Source organism: Lathamus discolor, chromosome 2 (genome assembly GCF_037157495.1).
Source record: "Lathamus discolor isolate bLatDis1 chromosome 2, bLatDis1.hap1, whole genome shotgun sequence".
Classification (NCBI taxonomy): Eukaryota; Metazoa; Chordata; class Aves; order Psittaciformes; family Psittacidae; genus Lathamus; species Lathamus discolor.
In genome coordinates, this window is record NC_088885.1 from 142,491,729 (window position 1) to 142,512,734 (window position 21,006).

Sequence of the window (21,006 nt, forward strand, 5' to 3'; positions counted from 1 at the left end):
GTTCTTATCTCAAGCCGTGGGAGTTACATTCTTTCGATTCTCCTCCCATCCCTCCAGTAGCGGGGGGAGGAAGGGGGGGAAGTGAGCGAGGGGAAGTGAGCGAGTGGCTGCATGGTTCTGAGTTACTGGCTGGGCTTAAACCACAACAGTTCTTTGTGGCGCCCAACATGGGGCATGAAGGGTTGAGATAACGACAGATCTGACCAAAGTGTGTCTAATCATATTTGTGATAAGCATTCATTGTTTCTGATTAATAGTCACTCACCACAATGCTGATATATTTGCTGTCAGAGTTTTTGCACTTGGTCTCATGTCATACCTTACTTGCAGTGAACATTTGCTGTTTTAGTGTTGACCAGCTGTGGGGCCTGGGCTAAGGTTCTTGTTTCACTGTATTTCATGGTAATACCATAGAATCATTGATCATGAAACTGGTCTGGCATGCGTTCTCAGCGTTTTCATCACCTCCATACTTTGGGAGGCATATAATGGGCATTTTTAGCAATTACAGATCTTTTTTATCCTCCTTGGAGGGTCAACCTATGAAGGAGACATTCCCTCACATCCTCTGCTCCCCCATTAGGCTATTTACAGCAGCATTTGAGAATTCTAAAGGTTTTGGATGGCCTTTGTCTACCCTTAAAACCTGCCTGCTGCTTTTGCTGGGGATTAGCATGTTGCCGCAAATACTGCACGCGTTTTATGCACAGCCACACCACCTTGAGAACACCCAATTTTGTCTCATCTTGTAAGTTAAGCAGGGTCATGCTCAGGTCTTGTGTAGGGTTAAACAAAGATCTAAGAGGACCACCAAGAGATTTTTCCTGAGGCTGGACAGTCATGAGTGGCAGGGTGTGTGGGAGAGTATGGGTAAGTATCTAGGCTAGTGGACCCCTCGAGTTCATGCAGTAGCCCTTGGACCAGTCCAGACCGGACCAGATGTGAAAAATGTGCTTTACACCACAGCCGGGGAGAATGGTCCTACCTGGAGCCTCTGGCAGAAAGCTCCAGGGGAGACTCGAGCTCAGCCCCTCAGCTTTTGGAGTTGGGATACAGAGGATCTGAGGCCAGCTATACCCCAACTGAGAAAGAGATACTGGCAGCCTATGAAGTGGTTCAAGCTGCTTCAGAAGTGATTGGCACTGAATCACAGCTCCTCCTGGCACCCCAGTTGCACGTGCTGGGCTGGGTGTTCAAAGGCAGGGTCTCCTCTACACATCATGCAACTGATGCTACATGGAGTAAATGGGCTGCACTAATTACACAACAAGCTCGAATAGGAAATCCCAGTCGTCCAGGCATTCTAGAAGTCATCATGGACTGGCCAGAGGGCAAAGAATGGAATGTCACCAGAGGAGGAGGTGATGCGTGCTGAAGAGGCCCCACCATATAATAAACTGTCAGAAAGTGAAAAACAGTATGCCTTGTTTACTGATGGGTCCTGCTGTATTGTGGGAAAGCATCGGAGATGGAAGGCAGCTGTATGGAGTCCTCGACGACAAGTTACAGAAAGTGCTGCAGGAGAGGGTGAATTGAAGCAGTTTGCCAAGGTGAAAGCCATCCAGCTGGCCTTGGACATTGCTGAACGAGTAGAGTGGCCAGTACTTTATCTCTATACTGACTCATGGATGGTGGCAAATGCCCTGTGGGGGTGGTTGCAGCAATGGAAGCAAAGCAACTGGCAACGCAGAGGTAAACCCATCTGGGCTGCTGCACTGTGGCAAGACATCACTGCTCACGTGCAGAACCTGGTGGTGAAGGTATGCCATGTAGATGCTCATGTACACAAGCATGAAAGAAGCAGGGGAGTGAGCGAGCGGCTGCATGGTTCTGAGTTACTGTGGGCTTAAACCACGACAGTTAGAGAAAACAAAAGCTATGTTGCATTTCATATTTTGAAGTATAGAAAAGAAAGATGAAGTGTTTTGCATAAGTAGCAGAAAAGTACTGGAACTTGCAAACAGCCTAACATTATCCTAGGGTTCATTTCCAGTGCTATCCCACTTTGACATTTCCTGAATTATCTGAATATTTGTGTGAGTGTTACTTCTGAGATTCAGATTGTTCCAGGAAAACAATCCTGGAAAGAGATAAATTTATTTCAGCAAAATGGCAGGCGTTTTGAAGGTGTAGGCTGATTGATGTACTTGCCTGCAAAAATGTAGCGCAGGACATGGTCTGTAAAAGACAGTGTTAGGCTGCATTTCTGTCTCTCATCTCTCATATCATATCATATACTCCTGCTATGTAGTCATTATCAGAAAATGTTTCAGATAAATATGAAGTAGAGATTGTCTCCATAAATCAGTAAGGGCTTTTGGTATAAAGATACTATGCACCACCCCTTTTGTGCCAGAGTTTGAAGTATCCAGTTATATGGAGAACTAGGTTATATACAAGGACATGTTGCTGCTATTCTCCTCCCATGTCCCACTTCGCTTCTACTGCTCCCCTGTGTCTTTTGCTACATGACGCTGCCCCCTCTTTTCACAAAGGCTAGATACTCCCAACTGAGCCACCTGAAATTCTTGTGCAAGTAGGTCATGGGGAAGACACTGGATCCACCTGAAGCCAAGAGACGGCAATGGGAGTTACATTAACCCCTGTAGACAACAGTGAGGAAAATGAACCCCAGCTGTCCCCTGGCATGCTTCCCATTTCAGGAATGTCCCTCACACATGTCAGTGCTTACACTATGACGCAGTTTTTGGCAACTTTCCACTAAAAAAGTTATGAAATACTTAGCACGAGGAACTTGGAAGTACTCTGTGAATCAGACCTGGTTCCTGCTCTGAGAGTTTTGATGGATCTCAAAGACCAATAGGCTTGAAATGAAGAAACAGTTTTTCCAGCCTTAGAGATCAATTGATGTAGAGGTACCAACAGTTTCTGGATGGCCCACTTAGAAGAATACCTAAATACCTAAACGAAGTCCATTCAAAGACCTGAAATAATACTGTCAACTAAAATGAAGACAACTTCTGACTACTAATGCAAAAGGCTAATAACTTGATATTATAGGTCAATTTAAGTGTAATAATTAAATAATTTATTGAAATATGCATAACTTTTCCATGTGTACAGGACTCCTCAGTAGAAAAAAACCTTTCAAAATCCATAATCCACATTTTGCTAAGCTACGTCCATTTTCACTTAGTCTTGCCTTGGTCTGACATGTTGTATTCCCAGAACTATCACAGCCTGGCAGCATAAACTTTAGGCAGGATCCAACAATAAATCTAACAACACCAGAAGACTGTAATTCTTTGCTTTGATGGTAAGAGTCATTTATCTTTGGCCAGTGAAATATGTGTGCAGTTGCCATGAAACAGGATAAAATCCGTTTCAGTTACCTGGCATCACCACTGAGCCTTATAAAAGAAACTGAAGACGTCAATTAATTATATTTTCATGAAAAAGCTGATACCAACACTGTTTCCAAACCTTGCAGGTGGCTCCATAGAAAGAACCCGACTATTTTTTTTATTTACTATCAGCATTAGTGGCATCAGAGGCAGCACAACACCATGTATGAAGACACCTGCAGATGTACTAGTAAAATAGAAAGTGTCATTAAAGAAATGAAAGGCACTATATTGTACTCACCAGGCTTTACAAGGCTTGTCTTTGTTTCCTTCTTAGATCGACTTGTCTGAGGGTTCCCTTCACTCGTTGTCCCTGGACAGAATTTCTTCCTGCAGAAGTCTCCATCACTACTAGTGCAAAAACTGATAGGACTGTTCCCAGCATCAGAAGGAGTCTTCACTGGAGATACTGACTGGCTACTGGGACAGCCAGTGTCATCTGAAGGGAAAAGAGAAAACATCAACATTTCTAACTGGTAAGTATGTGAATGTTAGCAGAAAATGAAACAAACAAACAAAAAAAGTATTTGCACTACAACTGTTTGCAGCCATTTACTTGATATGTACAACCTTGTTTCTGAAACCTGGTGAGAAGCTATTCGCTTCTCCCATTTTGTGAAGAAGTCTTAAATACCTTATGGCAGAAAGTCTGACAAAATACAAAATCAGAGGCTACATAATAAAAACTCAGATCTAAGATAAATTCTGTTGACGTAGCTAGGTTAGGATGTATTCTGAAATGAGGAAATGCACAAAAGACATGAGAATGGCTTGTGTAGTGTACACTGGATGAAGAGCTAACATGGCCCATGGAGGCCATGGACTCTCCTTCAAAATCTGTTCCGATGTGAGCAAGACAACAACCTAGAGTCCGTATGCACAAAGTCAGGATTTTAATTTAACTGGAATTAATAAATGTTTCTCAAAATTGTTTCTCCTCTTAAAGCTATTGAGATCACAGAGCTCTTCCTTCTTGACAAGTGGCTGTGAGGCACCTAGCTCTGAAGAGGGTTTGTTATACACAGACTGCTTTTGTTTAAAACCAAATCCCTCTGAGGGCATACCAGTGGTCTGTGGTATCAGCAGCCACCTCAAGAACAGACCCACGTTCCTACCTCCAGGAATACAAACACTCCATCACTTAACAATAAAATGCAAAGTAGGAAGTCTGAGTCCAGATGAAATCCACATATCAAATATCTTCATCTACTCACATCTCCTGTAATCACAGCTCCCTAAAAGTCATGGTGGTTTTAGAGATACACGACAAGAACAGGCTATTCTGACACAAGGAAGCCTTGAATATTTACTCCCCTGGAGAAACCTAATTGTTTGTTCTTTCCCAGTGCAAACTGAAAGCTGCCATCTTAATTACGCAACTGCACCCTGCTCTCAGTGCAGTCTCTTTACCTAACATGAAACTCAAAGAAGTACCAGCAACTGAGCCAAAAGATTAGCATGACCATATTGCACTTATCACTTCCGCCCTGTTCATAATTCAGGTCAAGCCTGATCTTGCAACAAGCTCTGCATGTGCAGATTGCTCAAAAAGTCAGTATATGAGTGCGCATTTATGAGACAAAAGAGATACCCTGTAACTACCTAACTCCCTCCCTGCCCACCTCTCCTCCTCAGGGAAAAGCAGCTGTTAACTACTGTTCCCTCAGTACAGTAAAACAACCTCATCCTTTCATGGGAACCAGTTTTCCTGGCCAGCTATTTGCTCCGATGTTCTACTTCTTACTTCTCCGCATTCTGCCTCCAGTACTGAGCAAGGTACCTGTTAGGTGTTGACCACTTAATTCACGTTTTATGCCTTAGCACGTATCAGCAGCCAGCAGCCCGAGGTGTTGCTGTCCAGGCCCCTGCAAAGTGTCAGCCATGATGCCAAGCTGTGGGGCAGCCCTGCCTACTGCCAGGATTATCTTCCAAGGCACAAAGGGCAGTAATGCTGCAAAGCACCTAATACAACTTCATTGTATTTCATTCCTTCACATCAGCTCAATTAAACCTACAAGCATCTCCTTTTGGCATCTTGCTGCTGCCTGCAGAATTGGTCCTAGGAAAATGAAAGAGAAGATGGCTAATAAGGTTTTCAGCCCATCCCCACATTCTTCCTGACTAAAGCAGGATTGCTGTCCGCATGATTTTAGTTTACTTTTTAGCCTTTCCATTCCCATCAACATCACTGTATAAATGAATACAAAGAAAAGAGAAGGCAGCAGTTTCCTCCCAGATCAGCACCCATTTCCTTTTTTCTAGGGTTCAGAGTCTCTTTTGCAGGCTCAATGAATGCCACCTACAGGGCAATGGATCAGCATGCTGAGTGAGCTTCTGAACTCATTTAAGCAGCTCCTTTAGCTTTGTCCAACTCATCTGCTCTTCAGAAGCACACAAACATTTGTAATTATATACTGAGAAGTGAAGCTTCATGCAGTTTATTTTTAATTGTGACCATTCCAATTAGTTCTTTCTCTATGTGGCATTATTTTCAAAACTTTGCATTAAAAAAAAAAGAAAAGCACAACCCAAACTGTTTACTTCATCTCTCCACCAGTAAAACCACTGCAATACCTGCACAGGTTCTGCAGCCCTCATAGAGGTGTTTTATATGAGAGGCTTTATATAAAAATAACACCCAAAGCTAGATATGCTACCTGGAAGACCATCAGGAGCTGATAAAACCTTTAAATAATGAAAGAACTAAACTTCAGTGTTAAGAATTAGGGCAGTAAAAAACTCAAATACTTAAAGCTGACTGCAATAAGGAAATGAGGTAGCTAAAGAAAGCATAAAAAATAGCATTAAAATTTAAGTATTTTAATTACCATACTGCCACCATTACCTCTGATATCACACTGTTGACACTATGATCACATATGTTATGTCTACGTGTTCTCATTTTACCCTTAAGGACATCAGCTTTCATTGCAATGGGGCATTTGTTAAAGGAAGAAATGAGCCTGGCACAAAGAAGAATAGCTCTTCTCTACTTATACCCCTTGTGATCTTTAAATACACCAATAAGCAGGTGAGCATTCCCTCTCCATATGAAGTAAATTAGTGATTTTACTGTACTCCCTCTCCTCTGATAGTTTGTTATATTTTCTGTGTAATGTGTAACTTCTACTCCTTCCACCTAGTATTAGCCAGAAACATAAACAAAATTAGAACTGTCCAAATCTAGGCCAAGGAGCAGAGGGACAGTTTTCTGTGTCAGAGTGTTTACTACCACAGACAGGAACAGCTGCATATAAGTGCTGGTGCTCCCCACCAAAGACAGGCAAAGCTTGGCTATAGTCTGAGGGATCCACCTCCCATCTGACCTGCAACCCACCATTCTGGCACAAGAAAAAGTCCTGAGGTGGTATCCAGCAGCTCAGTGAGAGTCAAATTGCCTGCACTTACCTTCGTTCTTCCCTGCCACCAAAGCCTTAACAGGCTATTTAATTGTATTTAATACTGTAGGTGAACTCCCCACAGGAGAGCAACAAACTTCCTTATGGACCCTAACCGCACACCAAACTGATGCTCCCTCTGCCCTGCAGACAGCCTGACCATACATTCTGCTCACTGCAGCAGTGAACACCTTTGCTGCTCATCTGCAAGAGGAAGGGTGCAGTGTGGTTTCAGTATTATCCACAGACCTGCAGGCTCCTCCAAAACCCTACTGACAACACTGATGGAAGGAGGTGAGGACCTCTACCTGCCCAGAAAAGGGCAGAGATAATGGATCTATCTCCAAAGGAGGAAGGTAATAAGAGCAGATAAGCCCACAACAGCATTCACTTTCTGCTGATATGAATATATAAAGGCAGGATAGCAATGTAGTTTTCAGCAAGGTCAGTTATGGATTCAGTCCTATTACTTGGCAAGACTTTTGCCCCAGTAAGGATTTCAGGTCTAGACTCCTCAGGAATACAGAGAAACCTGATTTACCTTCTCAGGCACATGAGCATCAGGAAGACAGAAGAGAGAAAGCTGGCAAATACTGCTGTGAAAGTATTTCACAGCCCAAGATCACTTCTGATATTGCCTATATTATTTAGTTGCACAAGAGGGAAAAAACAAATTTATAACATAAGACTTTCATTGTTTACTTAGCAATATTCATAGTGTCTTTTTTCACAGTGGCCTCCTCAGAGTGCTCTGGGAGTACTTTCCCTTTGAACATCAGCTGGATTTCATCACTGAAACTCCATGTCCAACCTTTCTCCCAGATCAGGCATGCCTGCCAAGTTTCAAAGCCAAGCATGGGATATAGTGTCTTCTCTAACAAACAAATCAGGGAGGTTGCTCAGAGTACTCTGACATTTGCATGCACTAACTTTCAAATAGTAAAGTCAAAGTAGAAACAGCAGCATTAAAAATAATAATACTCTTAACAACTGACAAAAATAGTGTTCTAGACTTTGAGGCCATACATTGTGACGTGATTTTCTCTGGTTTTCTGGGCACTTTAGGAGTTAGAAATTTCGCTGGAATATGCCTTAGAACCTTCTTTAGAAAAATGCTGCCTTTTCCTAAAGGTTTCAAGGGATACTGAATATATAACCACCTTATGTAATACACCAAATAATTAATGATGCTCTCTCTGAGGAGCCACTGACTTATTTCTACTTTCACTCTTAGCTGCCAGATCTAGTTATGCACTTTTATAAGTCTGAACTGTCCATCCCCTATTTATCTTTGCTTCACTGTCCCACTTTCATCTCCTCTTAAGGTTCCCTTGACCAGTGTTAAGGCTGTACATATTTTTAATTTCCACTAAGAAATGTGGATTCTAGAATTAAACATGGGCCTCTAATGAAGGCCCATGAGTAAGTAAATACTCAGTGTACCAGGGTAAAAATAGTCTTGTGACTTCTACCTGACTCCCCTTCAATTCATCCCAGGATCTGTTAGTCTGGGTGACCATGGCTCTGCAAGCACGGCACACTGTGACCTGGCTGTTGATGGTGAGGGTACCACTGAGGCTATTTCAGAAATTTTTAGGTTAATCTCCCAATCTGTTTGTCTGCTCCACATTTTTTGACACCCTACATGCTTTGCTTTTCTTTTGTTTTTTTACCACAGGGGTGTTTTATGCATTACTGAGAGTTCCTGACAGACACCAAAGGGAATGTAGCACCTAGCTTCCACCTGTAAAGTTCATTCTGTATTAACTGGAGAGAAAGAGGCTCCTCTGGAGGAGGAGAGTCTAATTCAGGCTTACTCATCCCACTGCTCTGAGTCACTGTCTGGAGGATCTCGCCTCTCTCCATTGACTAGTGCAGCAACTCTTCTGACTGGCAGCTGAACCAGTGTTGGTGTAAAGGCTCACCATCCAGTCAGAAAACAATGCTAAGAGGAGACTCAGAGCATCATTCTGGAACACCTGGACAACATGCTAAAAGCAGCAGGATGAAACACAGTAGTATAAAATGAGTAGTACATACAGAAAGACAGAGGTGGAACATATCAGATCGACACCATGAGGTTCTCAACAGGTAGGAGTCTAACACCTATCTCATCAAAATATGGAATGGTTCTCTAGAGGCACCCTCACTTGCCCACATCATTTTGCCACCTACAAATAACTAAGATTAGTCATTTGCTACTAACAATCTGTCAGCTGCAAACCTGCAAAGTCACACAGGCTGTTGACAAAAAATAGTTAACAACTTCACTAAAAGCAGAGCCCTAAAATGCTACTTGTTTTGGTCCAGCTGATCAATTCTAAACTCATTTTACAGCTATTTTTAAGAACTGTTGGGGTTAGTATTTAATAAAATTCATCAGAATATCATGTGGTTTTGAGGCACGTGTCTTACCAAAAGTCAAGCACACTAAAGCAGAGTAGAAAAGCCACCAAAACTATAGCCCTGATAGGAAAAATAGAGGAGGCCTACTTACATGAAATTCTACTAAGCAAATTAATTCCAGATTTAATCTCCTTGTCTCTGCAGACAGAACTTGAATTAAGTATGCTCCATTTTGCCTGAGAAAGAAAGCAGGCTAGCGGCTCCATCGCTCCTTGAAGTTACCTTGAGAGGCTGTGCCAACTCTTGTCCTTGAAGGTTTTCTAGACTCGGACAGACAAAGCCATGGCTGACGTGATACTGGAGTATCTGGAGTACTGGAGTACTGGAGACAGTCCTTCTGCACAAAGGTGGCTGGATGAAGTGATCTCCAGAGGTCCTGTACAACCTACACGCATAGGATCATTCTTGACATTTTTTAGATACTCCACAGATGGGAACCAGTCTGGCTTTCCCTGTTCAAGTTGGAGCTATTGATTTTAATGTTCTAGTTATAAAATCTAACCCAGTAGTGACATAAGTATATCCCACAGACCTGCAGGTTCCTCCAAAACCCTGCTGATAACTGATGGGAGGAGGTGAAGACCTCTTCACTTGCCTGGAAATGGGCTGAAATAAGGGATCTATCTCCAAAGTGGGCAGTGGGGTAACAGGAGCAGGTAAGATTAAACATCTTCAACTCCTTTTGATTGTTGCTGTGATTCCTATCATTAATATACAGGTAACTTTTACACCTGTTCCTCACCAGCCACTTTGACCTTGCTTCCATCACACCCACAGGCTGAACACTAATGGTCACTACTGAAAATTTAGTATGGAAACTGCTCATTGATCACTCAAAGCATGGCATAAATGGTGACATGCTCAAATTATATATAAGAGGGTAGAGGAAGATGAGAGAAGATGGACTGACCTGCTCCTACAGCTTGAGCAATTAGTTAATCACAGAATCATAGAAAGGTTTCAGTTGGAAAGGACCTTAAGATCATCTAACCCCATGGACAGGGACACGTTCCAGTAGACCAGGTTGCTCCAAGCCCCGTCCAGCCCAACCTTGAATGCTGCCAGGGATGGGGCATTCACCACTTCCTTGGGAAAATTTCTTATTCCTTGTTCCTTATTTCCCGTAAATATGTCCTTAAAGGTATCCGCTCTTGACATCTTGACTATACAACAGATAAGTTACATTGAAGCATCAAATTTTAATGGATTTTGGCAGTAAATCTACTAATCTTCCTTCTATTTGAACATTTCACTAACAGGCAGAACTGATGTGAGTTCTGGGAAAGCATCTGAAAAAATGACTGCATTGTGGCTTACTGGCCTTGTCATTACATTTATAGCACCACTAATGGTAGAAGTATTATGGAACAAAAGCTTAAAGGCTTACTAGTAAAAACATCAATAAAAATAGTACTGTTACTAGGAGAGAGCTGTGGTCACCAATAACACAGCTCCTAGAGTTTTGATACCACATCACATCACATCACAGGTAACATTTGGACAAGGGTTTTAAGATGATAGAGGACTGAAAATCTATTTGAAAGTTATAAAGAAAAGTTTTAACTAAAGGTGAGCATAGGAAAGGGTCTGAAAAAGAGACAAAGAAGAGTCTTGGATGTTTGACAGGGTTTTCTAAGCACTTTAGTAGACCTCACTAACCTTTTCTGAGGACAGTAGCTGGAAGTGGAACCACTGCTGCTGCCTCTAGTGGGAAAGCCTTGGCTACATCCAGTCTAAGAAAGATTACCCATTTAATATTAACTCCATGTGAAATACATGTGTATATACAGATGGATTTCTACGTGTGTGTTTTTATATGTTTAATTTCATTATGCATTAAAGGAAGAAATTATACATTATCCAATTTTAAAGGTAGCATTTTTGGAAATAAAAATCTTCAGTAGACCACATAGAAATTTGTACCTGTTCCTCAAATGGTACAACATATCACAGCCCCTTGCTCTCACACAGCTCTGCCTCCATGCCTGACAACATGACTGTGACCTTCGCAGCTCCGACATCACCTCACAATGTTGCACTGTTTACCTTCTAATGGAAGGAAACCACATATATTCTAACCATTGCTGTTGTACTCCTATTTTTCTGTTTTTGTTAACTGCCCCCATGCCCAGACTGGCACTCAGCATTACCACACATGGAACCCATCCACTGTATCTGGTCAAAATACTGTTCCAGAATTTCAAGGACATATATTAACCCTATAAGTGTAGGGTTAAAACATGTCATGTAGAATTCCTTTTAAAACATCGAGTGTCTTTTAGTACAAAATAAACCAAAGACTTGTAATTGAAGTTTCAGTCCTGCTACAAGTTGTGATGTTCTTCAATATGCATAAGAATAGAAAACTGTATGAAAAGCACTTTATAACAGAAGCATTAGATTACACATTGGTGGCAAAGGAAATGCACACTGCAGTTTAGAATTCAGGCCGCAACACACAGCAAGCTGCGACAAACAGGGTGATAGAAAGGATGAGGTACTGGGTGTTCTCGGGACAACATCCAAAATGTGCCAGAGAGAACAGGAGCTCTTCTACTGGCTCAGGAGGCTCAGGTCAGGCTTTAAAGGTTCACAGTGCTGAGAGATAAATAAAAAAGTGACAACAAGCATTCAAAAGGTCAAATATTTTGGCTTCCAGATGTTGTTGTGTGGCACAGAAACAAAAAGACTGTTACTTAGTAAAAGGGAATAAATAGTGAAGTTGAAAAGGAGGCAGGGAAAGGCCAAAAGCTCAGGAACCAGCAGGCTTCACTCTTTAGTACCTACGCACGACGCTCATTTCCATCTTTGGAACAGATCTTGAGCCACAGAAACAGAACTAGTGGTTAACAGTATGAAGCAATAATAAATTATTGCACGTAAGCCAGCCCAGCAGGAAATTCTCCAGGGAAGCAGCAGTGAGAAAAGGAAGCATGTCACAGTGTGGCCCCTGTGCAAAGGCCATCCGTGCATTTTTGCAAGCAGATTTTGTTTCAATGCTTTTGTAAATTAGTATCACAGTGATCCTGAGCTGCATTAATTAAAGAAAGTGCTGCAAGCAAATGCGCTGGAGAGCACCTCCACTTCGTACCTTTCAAATAATGGCAAAAATACCCCGTAAAAGCACAGCATAAAGGACTGCAGGAAAGAGAAACTAACTTTCAATATCACATACTTGAGCACTTTTAAGCCTATCTCTGATTCAGTAACTCAGACTGAAAAAGAGCAACAAATAAACCAGAAAGGGACTATTTAAATGAAATATTTTTTCTTATAACAAGCAACAAGAATGAGAGAGTCCATGGTTTCTGTATAATAATACATACATTATACATACCTATAAATACACACAGGTAAGAAGAGTATTTTCAGTAATCTATACTAACTCTCTGGCCTCATTCTGTTAACTTGATAAAATACTGAACATTTGTTTTCCTCTCTGTTTTTCTATTCATAAATACATGTTTAAGTACACGCACTTTAATAGTGTAGCCTCCAAGGCTAGATGGTTACAGTGCAACCTGTTTCAATGCTTTAACAAAGAAATTATTTACCACAGTTCCAGAACATACAGCTTTTTGTCCATTAACACCCATACAACCCTTCTCTTCTTGTCTGTAACCACCAATATGAGTTGTGCATTCACATGGACTTCAGTAAACCTACCGAGAGCCTACATGTTTTTTTTTGACATAGGTGGTGTGAACTCAGCCCCAGCATCCATCACCAGCTGGGTCAGCTGGCAATCTCTGAGTTCAAGGGGACCGTGCACAGGAGCAGGGAATGGTAACACCGAGTTTCCTGTTCCAGTGCCTGCACCCCAGGGCTTACAGTGCAGCCTCGGTACAGGAGCATAGTTACTGTGCCACACAGAACAAGATTTTCAAAAAGACATTGCACCAGAAAAGAACAAGATATGGAATAAGCACTGAACCCAGATCTTGAAATTTGAAAGGAAAAGCAAAACGGAACCTTCAACTCCTATTTTGGAAAACTGCTGTACTAAGTCACAATCATACATGTGCACAGACACTACTGGTTTTCAATAGCCTGTAGTACTATGCAGTCCACTTAAAGAGGTGGTTTGCAGGTAAGCCCTAGAGGAACCATTTGCTGTGGGTATAAAACAGGTTCCCTTGCTCACAAAGTCTTTTGCTGAACTGATTATTAAATGCAAAGCTGCTTCCTGCAAAGCTGCTTCTCAGTTAACAAAGCACTGCTGCATTACCTACAGAAATTCAGGCAGCTAGCTTCTGAAGAAAAGCTGGAGGAAACCTTGGGCATCGTTATGAAGGTAGCTTGTAACAAGTCTTCTTCATAAGGAGAAATTTAAAAGCTGAGCTATTCAGCAGGAGAAACTAGGAAAAAAGCAGATCCCAAACTAACTTCCTTTTACGATGAAAAGCTAAACAGGCTGTTCCTGAGCTTGGCATGTCCAGGCTGCCTCTGATCCAATACACAGCTGGCTTGGTATCAAAAGGACGTGTACACAGAAATCAAGGATAACACCCTGCCCTAAGTATCTTATTTCTTATGAATCAAATACTGCAGCTGGACTTACTGAAGGCAGCCCAGCAGCCGCTCTGAACGGGCCCACAAGCGGATGGTTTGCTCTCGATGCTTAAACTGCGCTCTCCACCTGACTGAGAAGGTAAGTAAGTGCACGGAGCCACTCAGAGCCAAGTGCAACTGATGTGGAAAACACGCGTGACATGGGCAAGTGCTCGGTAGCAGCTGCGCCAGAAGCTGCTGAGAACGTTTGTTCATGGTTTGACATCACACAAGCTCTGTGGCCGACATCCAAGCCAAAGGAGGGCAGCGGCTGCAGGAAGAGAAGTGCTCCCATACCAAATGACAAACAGGACCCCAGATGCACTAGGATTTTATGGAAGGATTGAGAACAGTGAATACTGATACAAGGGCTCAGCTTGCCTACACAACATTCAGAGAGCATCCATGTTCACTTGGCAGAAAAAAAGGATATTAAAAACATGTTTTGTCAAGAATATCAGGTAAGATTAACAGGCTCACCATGTTTCATACAGACTTACAAAGCAAAACTGACACAGTCAGTTGCAAATAACTGACTGACAGGGTCAAGTGAGCCTCCGACCCAGTCACCCAAGACAAAGGGAGCTGATCACATGAATTACTTCAGCCAGAACTAACTTCTTCAAAAGAAACTAAGAACTAAACCCAAGTGTCTCTTGTCTGTTGCCAAGTGCTATTTTTTGCACTGCCACAGTTCCCAAAGCCTCCCTCCACCTAAACCAACATTTATGATACCTAGAAGGCCCTGCTGCTCTCACTTAGAGGAAAAGAAGAACTTGAAGCCTTCACTTATGTGTTGTGACCAATGTAAGCACACAGGGCAAATGGACAACCTTATAAGCCCTAGGGAATCAAGCAGGAAATACATGTTTAAATGGAGGAGGGGAAAAAGAAATCTACTGATCATAACCACTTAGTGTCAATGATAAGGGAAGAAAGGCAGAGAGCAACTTGTCAAGGGAAGGGTAAAGAGGAAAGGAATTATTCTAGGTGTCAAGTCATACAATCATAGCAAGAACCTTTTGAAGTTTAATGCTCCAAAGGACTTACAAAAAAGAGATTTATCCAAATGCTCACAAGCTTTTTCATACTGCCATCACACTGTCATTTATATTATCCATCTACTCCCATCTTCCAATGTATTACTTGCTAATTTTAAATACACTTTCTGCACATGCCACTTCTCCATTAAGATGAAGCACCAGGAGTGGCAGGTGAGAGGCTGCTTCGCTCCCCTCCCCACGCAGCTCTTTGCCATCCCCTCCCCAGAAACAGGAATGAGCAGCCACCTGCTGCCGCTGGGAATTTCAATCTATCTATCTGAATTATACACATTATGATAAAGAGGGATTTTCATAAGGAAGATAGGGAAGAGACACTAGAGACAGAGGAGATCAAGTCAGTGACTTTTGTCATTATACCTACACTACAGTGAAAAATCCAGCAAACCGATAGATCAACAAGACCCCATGTGCTAGGATGGAGCACAGGGCCTTGGCTGATTCTTGGCTGTGAAAGGTTTGAAGACTCAGCAGTCAAAAGGGGTAGTATGGGTGCTGCAGGCAGCAGAGCACTCAGCATGGGGAAGAAAAGCAAACTGTATCAATGCAGTATTCATGGAAGAATAGAAGATGAATAGGGGAAATATAAACAGGAGCATTTGCAATAGCACTGCACTCCTGAAACCTCTGTGAAAGGTGCCTTAAAACTGTCCAGCCATGAGACCAGCCACACCCAGAGCCACACACAAAGCTCTGCTGGGCCTCCAGACAACACACATAGAGCAGTGGGACAGCAAGGGTATCCCTGGGCAGCTCTGTGCTGAAGAGATCTGAAGAACACAATACAGACCCAAAAGATATGAAAAAGAATGTCAGTAACCAGGATGAAAGGCTTGTCAACACACAGGGGAAGAAAATCAGGATAAGAAGCATCCATTTGGGAGAGATCATAAAAATAATGCATTTCCAGAAAGCCTCAAAAGATTTTACTTCTTTGTAACAGCAAATTCACGCAAGGTAAGGTAGAGGGATGCCAAAGGCATGGGAAAAAGACTTCACTGGTCCTACAGTACTGTGTTGTTTGCTTAACATTTTGCATTGTTCATTAAACAATAACCAAATAGATCATTCCACTGAGCCTGAATTGCAAAATCTGCCCAAGCTGGACTCTAACATGGATAGTGTGTTTCTCATCTAGGAAAACTGACTGTTCTTGTACATAGTGTTAAATACACTGCTTTTCATTAAAGGCATTGAAACCAATAATCTGATCCACTGTAGTGAAGACAAATATGAGTGTTTATGGCTGTTCTCAGGAAAGCCTTTGGTACCTGAAATACCTTATGAATAAGCAAAAAGGAAGTTTAGGAACTTGCTCTGATATTAACTATTACAAAAATACTTCAGATTTTTGATTCAGATTTGTAGTTAGACTGAGAATATTAGGCTCTCCAAAAAAAACCAAACTATTAAAACAAAATGTTTAGTCTTCAAAATATGTTTAAAGTTACCACACACATCTCGAACCCAAGCTGCTCATGCTGTGACCTTCCATGCTGTTATCCACATGCATAATGTCCTACACGGTGAACAGTTAAAAGATTGCTCACCACTAGTAGGAATCTGAGTCATTCACTGCTGGTTGAGGCATTTGAATTGCGCTGAACTCTACACAGGACAAATATGTAACATAAAATATCTGGTTTCAAGCTGTCCCTTACGTAAAGGGTTATACTTATGTCGAAGAGCAAATGACACTTTTGAGGTCTACAATTGGAAAACAGTAATTTACTTCTGATGCATCACCCAGACATTGCCCTCTCTGTAGAGAAGACATGCCCAGCTCCTGTGACAGGCTTGCCAGGAGAAGCCTGAATGCTCAAATAAACAAAACTCAATGCACTTTGACAGTGAAAACTTCACCTACATATCAATTGCGATTCATGCACAATCACTATCACAAAACAAAAAGGAATTGAAATAGTTGACCTATATCTGATACCTGTAGTAGCAACTCCCCTGTTTTACACACTGACTCAGGGGCTTTTCAGATGCCTGAACCCCATGGTGCAGTTTTTAAGGCAAATCTTTCTCTTTAAAGCAACTATTTTTCTGCAGTAAAACTGCCAACTTTTTAGCAGTGGATAGCAGAACTAGAAATGGAAACATCTGGTGTCGCTTATGGGCATGTATTAAAAGAACAGATACTGGAAAAATCAATGGTTGCCCTTCTTCATCTGCAAAGCAGGATGCTCATCAGGGCTCAGTACAAGCCTGACACACAGATGCTGCATCCAGGGGTGACAGCAACCCGCAGGGGCCAGGGTGCTGGGTGGGTGCTGAGGCCGGGAGGGTAGGGGAGGATCCCTCTGCGGTACCTGAGCAGAAGCTGTTGCTGCTGACGGTCCTGCGGGAACCCCCAGAGGAACTGGGCGGGTTGAATTCCCGGCTTTCCTCTTCCGAAAAGGGCGACTCGGAAGCGGGGGATGTCTTCTGCTGCGGGCGGAGGACCAGGCGGGGGATGCGGCTGCGGGACACCTCCTTGTCCAGCTGCGTCTTCTGCTCCTGCTTGGGAAGGGACACTCTGGGATGCACCCTCCTCCTTCCACCATCCAGGCAGGCTCCGGACGAGCGGGGGGGCCGGGGTTTGCCTGCCCCTGCCGCTCGTCCGTCCCCGCAGCCGCCCGGTCCCCGCAGCCATCCCCGTCTCCTCACCTTGCTGCTCTCCCGCAGAGGCCCCATCGCTCCTCAGTCACGTCGCAGCCGGGAAAGGGCACCTGGCATGGGCGAGAAGGGATGCGCTCAGCCGGGGCCGCTGCCGCTGCGTCGCTGGTGGGTGGTGGAGCCCGGCCCGGCCCGGCCCCACCGCTCCCCGCCCCGACACGTGGTGCCGCTGCTGCCGCCCTCCCCGAGGTGCGGGAGCGGGGCAACGGGTATCCCAGTGGGCAGCAGCATCCCTTCGGAGCCTCCCAGAGCGGGCAGAGCGGGGGGGACGCTGCCCTGGGTGCAGGAGGGCGTGGGGAGCGTGAACGTGTTCATAGGGAAGTGCTGTGATGGAGGTTTCAGGGTGAGGCATGAAGCAGACACATAACGGGGTAGATGTTACCGGTACAAATATGATGGATGCATAGCTGTATAAGTAGCAAAATGTGTCAGATGTCTTCTGCTCCTTATTATTCAACACCACCTTTTCATGGAAAATGTAGAGATGTAAAACCGTACTTGCCTCTCAGTGCATGACATAGTGTATTTTATTGTTGTAGCATCTCTTTTACCTCTCACTGTGATAATTGTTGTTGACCCTCCTATTGATTAATGCACATGTGTTAACCTTCTTCATCTGCTCCCCAGAGTGGCTCTACTTAAAAGGCATGCATTTAGTATCAGGCCTGTGATCTGAGCTGTGTGCACATTCACACAATGGGTGAAAAGGACTTCTTTTCCATGAAAACGATGAAGAAATTCTCAGTGAGAAGCTCATTTGGGGTTCCACATAAATGTCTGCTTGTAGGACTTAATGAGCTTGCAGAAACTGTACTTTCAGCAGTAATATTTTTGGGCGAAGGTTTCCTTTGCATGTATGCTTCCTACAAAGGGCCCCAATTCCTGTGGGAAACTTCTGTTTGCTATTAGAGAGTAAATATTAAATACTGTCTCGCAAATAATTAAGAGCAAATGTGTCCTTTATGTGCAGTACAGAGAACATACCAGCAGTAATAGGAAAGGTGATGCATTCATCTGGTCCTCGAAGAAGAAAGAGGACACTGGTGAGTACTGACACACTGATTATTGCATATACAAAGAGATAAAATTACTAATTTATTACGCTGGCATCAGGACTAGGTCCATTACTTATGTAGAGCTCCAAGCTATGCTCTGCCAAAAAGATGATACCATCCTCCCTGGTGGTGTCAAGACATCTATAATTCAGAGAAGTGAGGTAGTTACAGCTGAAAAAAAGTAGCATAGAATCCCTGCATTAAAGATTCTCTGTGCTCATAAGACACCCTCTAAGCACTGGAATACACCTTCCTGAGGCACAGAACAGCAGGAAGAATCCTGGGTCCTGCCCCAAGACTGTTTCCATGGAAAACTGCAAATCACGTACTTTAATTACAGGAATTTGCTCTTCCTCTCTGCAGGAACTGGGCACTGGAGCCCATGGGCCTCTCCTGCGAGCCACACGTGTGAGGCGGACGTTTCCCACATATGTTTGCTGCCATACCTGTAGGATGAATAAGGAAAAGCTGTGCAGTAACACTGCCATTGCCATAGTAACTCCGCTCCGGAGTGGATGGTGATGATTCAGTTGCTGGAGCCTGCTTTATCTTTTTTCCATTTCAAGCTCAAATTTTTGCCTTGCTCAGAAACAAGATATGAAAAGTGAAGGCTTCAGGCTGCCTCAGGATTCATAATGGGATGTGATTCCCTTTGATCTCTCCTTTGCATAGAGATTTATAGCCTTATCATAAATCATGAAACAATCATTAACTTTCAGGCAGACATTCCCCCCCCCCCCAATCCATGTATATCAAATAAATATTGAGGAATTAAGTCACTTCTCAGCTTATTAAAATATTTTTACTGTGCACTGGTTAATCATGAGTATAGGGAAAAACACATACTTGACATGATCCCATGATACCGCTCCTGATACTCCTCCTGATGCCTTTTACAAACCAGCAGTATTGCTGCACTACCTATAAAGCTAATTTTCATAACCAGTATGTAACTGTGACCATACCTGTGTTTGCTGTGGAAAGGAAAAATGTACATCGATAAGGGCCTCAGAAAACCTACAGAAGACAATATCTTCCTAGGCTTTTTCTTGCTCTGCTCCCTCCTAGCAAATAACAGCTCTCCAGGAAGCCGCAGCAGGATGCAGATGCAGCACAAGCGCTGGACTCTGGGAGCTGCCAGGGTAAGCTGGGCTCTGGGCCAGGCCCTTGGGTTAGACCTTTTGCTTTCCTGAACAGGGAGCAAGGTATGTGAAGGAGTTCTTAGTCCAGGCTTAGCTACTCTGATCTTCACTCAGATGGAGCGCTTTTCCAGAAACAATTGCAAGGAGAGGGGACGGGGTGAATTACAGCTGGTCATTGAGCACATTTTGCTGTTACCTCTGTTCCTGTTTTGCTGCTGCTTCTGAACCTTCTCAGTGTGAAGGAGAATGGGGTTCTCAATCACAGTGTTGCTAGCCAGAAGCTAGCATTGTCCTTTAGCAGAGACACAAGGAACTCGGTGCATTGTTGCTTCCTACTGCAACTGACCTACCAAAGGAAAAGCTTCACCTGATGTTTCTGCAAAGCTTTCTGTGGAATCTGTTTTCGTAAGCTGATTTGCTCCATCTGATGGTGCGTTGTTTCTAGACACCTGCTAATGCTGTTTTCCAGTTTGCTTTCTTGCAGTCCAGTATTTTTGCTCATGAGCTGTCAGAATAACAAGAGTGGAACAGTCCGGTAAAGGTCTCAGCACTGCAGTTAAGTACCCGAATACCTCTGGTCAGAATTGGCACTTCAGAAGAACAAGCAAAACCAATACTGTACCCAGGAGAATGGCTTAGAGCTCAGTAGTACATACTAGGGTACTTTTGCACCCTTCAGCACAAGAGGTTTATTCATGCTGCCTGGAGAGACCAAGTTTCAGTTGAGATCTTCTCTGTGGTACAGCCTTGTATAAGGCCTTTATTATTTCATGAATTTTCCATCTTTTCTGTGCACTAGTTCCACTTCAGCAGAAAGGCTTCCTCTCCTTACTCACTTTACTTTAGACCAGTCCCTGACAATGGATGGACACAGCACTTCTAGGAAGTCAGAGGCAGCAGTCACCCCAGGTGGCAAAAGCAGTGCAACTTGTACTTTTTTTTCCTTTTTTCCTTGGTGTAATAACTAAAAGGCTGAACAATGATTCCTGCCTGATGTGAATTCCTACTAAACAGCCACCTCGTGCACCTCGCCTGTCTTTATGCTGTGATCATCTGGTAGTGTTGTGTATACTTGCAAAACTTGGCTTTGTGGGGCAGTGGGGTGCTTCTGCACTCGGTTTGTCACCTGGTCCAAAACCAGGTTGGCTTGTTGCACAGACCAGGACACTTTCATGTTTTTACAACACTGAAAGCACTTGTGGACATTTGGGATGAAAACCCAAGAGGCGATTTGTGACCTTATGCTCAGTAGGGTTGGGTAGCTTTCTTTCAAAGTTATTTTGGTTTAGAATTTTGGTGCCTACATCTAAGTTCAATTTCAGTGGCTGAATTTTTCCTTTTAGGTTTGGCACTGGGCTTTCACA

General features: G+C 43.3%; 1 protein-coding gene across 3 annotated transcripts in view; it reads right to left on the reverse strand.

The window, feature by feature from the left end:
• LOC136008906 (syntabulin-like) overlaps positions 1–17,578 on the reverse strand; it is a 46,350-nt gene extending 28,772 nt beyond the window's left edge. For 2 of the 3 annotated variants that reach the window (XM_065668825.1, XM_065668823.1), the window contains exons 1-3: positions 17,437–17,578; positions 17,100–17,289; positions 3,607–3,804 (exon numbers count right to left, since the gene is read on the reverse strand). In XM_065668825.1, coding sequence (XP_065524897.1) covers positions 3,607–3,804; positions 17,100–17,289; positions 17,437–17,463 — 415 coding nt within the window. In that variant the 5' untranslated portion in view covers positions 17,464–17,578. The remainder of the gene's footprint in view (positions 1–3,606; positions 3,805–17,099; positions 17,290–17,436) is intronic. The other variant, XM_065668824.1, reaches the window with a different exon arrangement.
• Between the last annotated feature and the right edge of the window lie 3,428 nt (positions 17,579–21,006).